This window comes from Lynx rufus, unplaced genomic scaffold (assembly GCF_022079265.1).
Source record: "Lynx rufus isolate CCGP_SWC_20201006 ecotype Redwood Valley unplaced genomic scaffold, mLynRuf1.p SCAF_18, whole genome shotgun sequence".
Taxonomy (NCBI): domain Eukaryota; kingdom Metazoa; phylum Chordata; class Mammalia; order Carnivora; family Felidae; genus Lynx; species Lynx rufus.
This window is the reverse complement of record NW_025814832.1, coordinates 14,349,963-14,355,962: the sequence shown is the minus strand read 5'-3', so window position 1 is coordinate 14,355,962 and position 6,000 is coordinate 14,349,963. Positions and strand designations below refer to the sequence as shown.

Below are 6,000 nucleotides of genomic sequence, written 5' to 3'. Positions count from 1 at the left end.
AAGAGACAAAACAGATGAACATAAAGGAAGGGAAACAAAAATAATATAAAAACAGGGAGGGGTACAAAACATAAGAGACTCATAAATATGGAGAACAAACTGAGGGTTACTGGAGGGATTGTGGAAGGGGGAATGGGCTAAATAGGTAAGGGGCACTAAGGAATCTATTCCTGAAATCATTGTTGCACTATATGCTAATTTGGATGTAAATTAAAAAAAATTAAAATAAAATAAAATGAAATAAAGGTTTTCCTCCTGGGGTGCCTGGGTGGCTCAGCCAGTCAAGCATCTGACTTCGGCTCAGGTTGTGATCTTGCGGTTTGTGAGTTCGAGCCCCACATTGGGCTCTGTGCTGACAGCTCAGAGCCTGGAACCTGCTTCGGATTCTGTGTCTCCCTCTCTCTCTGCCCCTCCCATGCTCATACTCTGTCTGTATCTCTCAATAATAAATAAATGTTAAAAAAAAAATTAAAAAAAAAAGTTTTCCTCCTTTTCTGTGGTTATGGTATGCCAAAGGAAACAGCATTCACCTTTGTTACTTTAACAGGTAGGGATCTGAACACCTTACAGAAAAAGTAATATTGAAAATTGTTTAGCCCCAAAATGATCTAGGGTACTTTTTCTCCTCTGTTGGCGATCAGAGATTGCAGTAACTGGCAACAACTTGTTCCAACAATGTGAAACTGTCCAGAAAGTCCTCTTCTTCAATTCCAAATTTTGTGTACTGATGAATGTAGGCTCTGATGAAAGAAACAGAAAATGTAAAATAAAAAAAATCTCAGAGAAATTACTAACTCCTAAAATCAAACCATAAATAGAACTGTCCTAATTCATGAATAATTGAAGATGGAAGAATCTCTTAAATGTCTTATATTTGTTTCAACATTTATTCCAAAGATTAGTAAACTTTGAAAGTTTATGTCAAGCTCCCCGCCTTTTTAGTATCCAAGAGAGTGACAGTAAGAAGCACATAGGAAAAAGAAGCTTATTCAGATTTGGTTATCTAACCAAGCACATATTGAACACCCTACAGAGATGACTGGGTTCAATACAAACTCTAAAAGGTGCCTGAGAATTTTTACCTAAGGCTTGAAATGCATTAATTTAGTGCTAGGAATGAAGTGAAGTCTCCCAAGTATTTTTCAGACATTTACTTTGCAGTTATACCAGGTGGTTCTTTGAATACCCCGTACCCTCCAAATGTTCTGAGGTAGGGCAAATATTAAAAAGAATGTCAGGGGCAGACATGGATTAAATTGATGTAATAAGAGCTGCTGCCATTTAAGGGGAGTGGGAAGTGAACAAAATCAGAAAAGGACAGAGTTCACTGCTGTCCTTTTGGACGGGGCTTGTGGAATAGCCACGCGTGGAAAGGGGGAGCCCTTGGGAATCCTGGATAATCAAAGTAGAGGCCTTGCCAATTAATACGAGGAATTCTGCTTTGACAAGTAATTGTGGCAGAGGTCAGGAGACCTGATAATTCATTTCTTAGGATCAAGCAGACATTTTGTAGTGGCAAATGGAGTTAAACTTGCAATATTTCTTGCTGAACAAGATCAGGATCTCTTCCATTCTTCCAAGGATCTTATTTTGGAATACTATTTTATTGTCCCAGCCTTATAATGAAATTTCTACTTTAATTTCATTTCATTTGGAAACTACTCCTTTTATCAACAAGAGTTAACAGCAATGTGGTAGGTATTCTTACATGATTATCTCACTTAATCCTCGCTACATATCCTCTTATTTTGGACCCATTGTGCAGAAAAGAAAATGATGCCTGAAGTAACATGACTGAATTTCACACCTACAAAGTAAGCCATGCTTACTCCATGTTGTAGGTTGAATGTTTGCGTTCCCCCAAAATTCATACATTAAAATCTTACCCCCAAGGTGATAGTATTAGGAGGTGAGGCCTTTGGAAGGTGATAGGTCATGAAGGTGGAGCCCTCATGAATGGAATCAGTGCCCTTTTAAAAGAGGCCTATGAAAGATCTTTGCCTCTTTGGCCATTTGAGGACACAGGGAAAGACATCACCTATGAACCAGGAAGTAGCTCCTCAGTAGACATCAACTCTGCCAACACTATTTAATTTGGACTTCCTAGCCTCTAGAACTGTGAGAAATAAATTTCTGTTGTTTATAAGATATGCAGTCTGTGCTATTTTTGTTAGAGCAAATCAAACAGACTAAGACATTCCAGATCCTGCTTTCTGTTTTAAGATTTATATTCCTAAGGGTAGAAAGACTTGTAGATTTCTGGGCACCTGGGTGGCTCAGTCGGATAAGCATCCGACTTTTGATTTTGGTTCAGGTCATGATCTTTCAGTTTGTGAGATTAAGCCCCCCATCAGGATTTGTGCTGAGGGTACGGAGCCTGCTTGGGATTCTCTCTTTCTCTTTCTCTTTCTCTCTCTCTCTCTCTCTCTTTCTCTCTCTCCTGCCCCTCCCCTGCTCACATACACTCTCTATAAATAAATAAATAAGTAAATAAGTAAGTAAATAAATAAATAAATAATACGAAGAAAGGTTTGTAGATTTATTTTTTACTTACTTTGAAGCAAACATATTCCATGCTTTGCCCACAATTGTATCAAGTGGCTTTAGTAAGAACTGGCTATTGCTGACCAATGCTGCAGACTTCTCATATTTGCTAAATGCTCGCTGGGTTTTCCACACATTGAAAGCATTAACAGGCGCTAACCAAGAAGTATAGAGTGCTGGATCTTTAAATCCTCCTAGAGTAAAACAACATTAAGCCATTGTTCATACCATAAATCATTAATTTTGGAAACAAATTAATAAACAGATTTTTCTTATTTTAATATTTAACCAGAAATCTTTTGTTTTACCTATTTAAAACTAGTTTATAGTGCTTTTAGATAAATGACCCATAGTCATTGTAAAAAAAATAGTAGTAATTCACACCACTCAGAGAAGTATTAAGAAGAAAATTTAAGTCAACTGAACAGGTGAAATGTCACCATCCAGAGAAGATTGTGAACATTTTGTTGACCCTCTTGTGTATATAATTTTACACACACGCTGTTCTGTAATCTGTTTTCATTCACCAGTATGGTGTAAACCTCTTTTTCATGTCAATAAATATCACTCATATTTAAAGCCTTAGTATGTGAATATACCATAATTTATTTAACACATTTCCTACTGTTGGGCATTTAGGTTGTTTCCACATTTTTGTGTGAAAGATACTACAGTGAATATCTTTGCAAGAACACCTCTCTGTACCTATGTCATTTGTTGTGGGTAAATTTTTGGAAGTTTGATTACTTTATATAACCTCTTATTAATTCTCTTGATTTAGAATCTAAAATGAAGACTATGAAGAAAACGTTCTGAGGTAGGAGAAAGTATACCATCTGATGGACCTGAAATGATCTCTCTTTAGTTTTCACTTTTTTATCTAAGGTGCATTACAGGGACTAGATTATTTGGTCTTCTTTCTATCATAGCTAGAAGCAGCCAATTTGATACTGCTAAAATCATCAAATAAGGATAATACAAACCTGGAGATTCGCCATAGAAACAAATAATAAGAGTACTGCTCTTTGAACCTCCTGAAAATTTTGTAACAAAATGCTTGTCACAGAGATCCTAGTTGTGCTACATTACCTGTTATCCCCTTCTTTAGTAACAGAGCTCCCCAATTTTAACTGTGCTCATGACACCCTTGCAGCTAGTTGTAGCACAAGATTCAGTCCCAATCAAAGCTATTCAACCATGAGTGTGGTGTGCGACCCTAGGAAAAGGCAGCATACCCTCCTTTGCTCATTCCTATGTGATTTGATGGCTGAAGCTCAGATGTCTTGGACCATGAGGAGGAAGCCATGGGACACCTGGGTGGCTCAGTTGGCTGAGTGTCCTACTTTATCTCGGTCATGATCTCACGGTTTATGAATTCGGGCCACTTGTCAGGCTCTGTGCTGACAGCTCAGAGCCTGGAGCCCGCTTCAGATTCTGTCTCCCTCTCTCTGCCCTTCTCCTGCTTGCACCCTGTGTGTCTCCCTCTCAAAAATAAACATTAAAAAATTAAAAAAAAAAAAAAAAAAAAAACAAGAGGAGAAAGCCATAAGGTGAGGACAGAAAGAATTTAATCTATATCTTGTTTCAACCACTTCTATTTTTTGGTGTCCAGTTACATATTACTGATACAATGCTTACACTTTGCTACTAAAACACAGTTATTATTTTCCTTTCTTTAAAAATAAATTCAGGGGGGAGGCTGGGTGGCTCAGTCGGTTGAGCATCCAACTTCAGCTCAGGTCATGATCTCATGGTCTGTGGGTTTGAGCCCTGCATTGGGCTCTGTGATGACAGCTCAGAGCCTGGAGCCTGCTTCAGATCCTGTGTCTCCCTCTCTCTCTGCCCATCCCCCACTCATGCTCTGTCTCTCTCTGCCAAAAATAAATAAACATTAAAAAAAATTTAAAAATAGATTCAGGGACTTCCTTTTTTCCTAAAATTTTTTATTTTTTTGAGAGAGTACAAGAGGGGGAGGGGCAGAGTGAGAGGGAGACACAGAATCTGAAGCAAGGTTCCAGGCTCCAGCTGTCCACACAGAGCCTAACATTGGGCTCGAACTCATGAGATCATGACCTAAGCCAAAGTCCAACGCTTAACTGACTGAGCCACTCAGGCACCCCAGGGGAGGAACTTCCTTTAAAAAACAAATGAAAAAACGTGTATATGAGCAAAATGTACATCTTAATTTTCACCTTAACTTCTGCTTACCCAGATCTGCACTATGCACATCTTTCCCACGAAGGATGACCAAGTTAGCAATGGAAGTGTTAAAATGAAGCTCCCTGTTGAGAGACACTTTACCAAGAGTAGGAAGTCCTGATAAAGGAGGCCGAACCTGCCAATCAATACCTACCAAAGGAAAAAAAGCAAGAAATTTTATAAATCACTTTGAGCAACAAGAGAAAGATGTATTATGGCAGGTATATTTTACATATATATATATATATTTTTTCAATGTTTATTTATTTTTGGGACAGAGAGAGACAGAGCATGAACGGGGGAGGGGCAGAGAGAGAGGGAGACACACAATCGGAAACAGGCTCCAGGCTCTGAGCCATCAGCCCAGAGCCCGACGCGGGGCTCGAACTCACGGACCGCGAGATCGTGACCTGGCTGAAGTCAGACGCTTAACCGACTGCGCCACCCAGGCGCCCCATACATATATCTTTATTTGATAAGTAAAAAAAATTTTTTTTAATGTTTTTATTTATTTTTGAGAGAGAGAGACAGAGCATGAGCAGGGGAGGGGCAGAGAGAGAGGGAGACACAGGATCTGAAGCAGGCTCCAGGCTCTGAGCTGTCAGCACAGAGCCAAATGCAGGGCTCAAACCCACTAACCGTGAATCATGACCTGAGTCCAAACTGGACGCTTAACCGACTGAGCCACCCAGGCTCCCCAAAAGTCGTTTTTTTCTACTAAATGTTTAAAAATTTTTACCTGGTTGACCAAAATGATTCAAACTATTAAGTCCCGAGAAAGGGATGAAATACTCTGCATAGGGTGTTCAAGGATGGTGGTAGGTGCATACAATGGATTTCTACTCAGGAATAAAAAGAAACTACTGATACACATAACAAACAACATGGACACATCTCAAGAGCATTATGGTAAGTGAAATGAGTTTGACTCAAAAAAATTACGTACTGGATGATTCCATTTATAGGACATTCTGAAATAGGCAAAACCATGGGAACAAAATTCAAATCAGTAGTTGCCAGAGGCTGGAGTGGAGGGAAGAGACTGCCTACAAAGGAGCATGAAGGAACTTTTTGGGATGATGGAAATACTCTATCTCAGTTGTCATAGAGGTTACTATAAGTTTGTCAAAATTCATAGAACTATACACCTAAAAAGGGTGAACTTTGCTCTATATGCCTGTATGAACAAACAAAATTCATACAAAAATGTTAAGGGATATAGAAACACAAAACAAAAACAGGATTGAAAATTGACTG

At 38.9% G+C, this 6,000-nt stretch overlaps 1 protein-coding gene across 1 annotated transcript in view; it reads right to left on the bottom strand.

Annotated features, from left to right (window-relative positions):
• Positions 1-424: 424 nt before the first annotated feature.
• Positions 425-6,000, bottom strand: part of TUBD1 (tubulin delta 1) — a 32,777-nt gene continuing 27,201 nt past the window's right edge. Inside the window, exons 7-9 of the mRNA XM_047081736.1 lie at positions 4,753-4,893; positions 2,555-2,738; positions 425-740 (exon numbers count right to left, since the gene is read on the bottom strand). Of these exons, the coding sequence (XP_046937692.1) occupies positions 638-740; positions 2,555-2,738; positions 4,753-4,893 (428 nt within the window). The 3' untranslated portion in view covers positions 425-637. The remainder of the gene's footprint in view (positions 741-2,554; positions 2,739-4,752; positions 4,894-6,000) is intronic.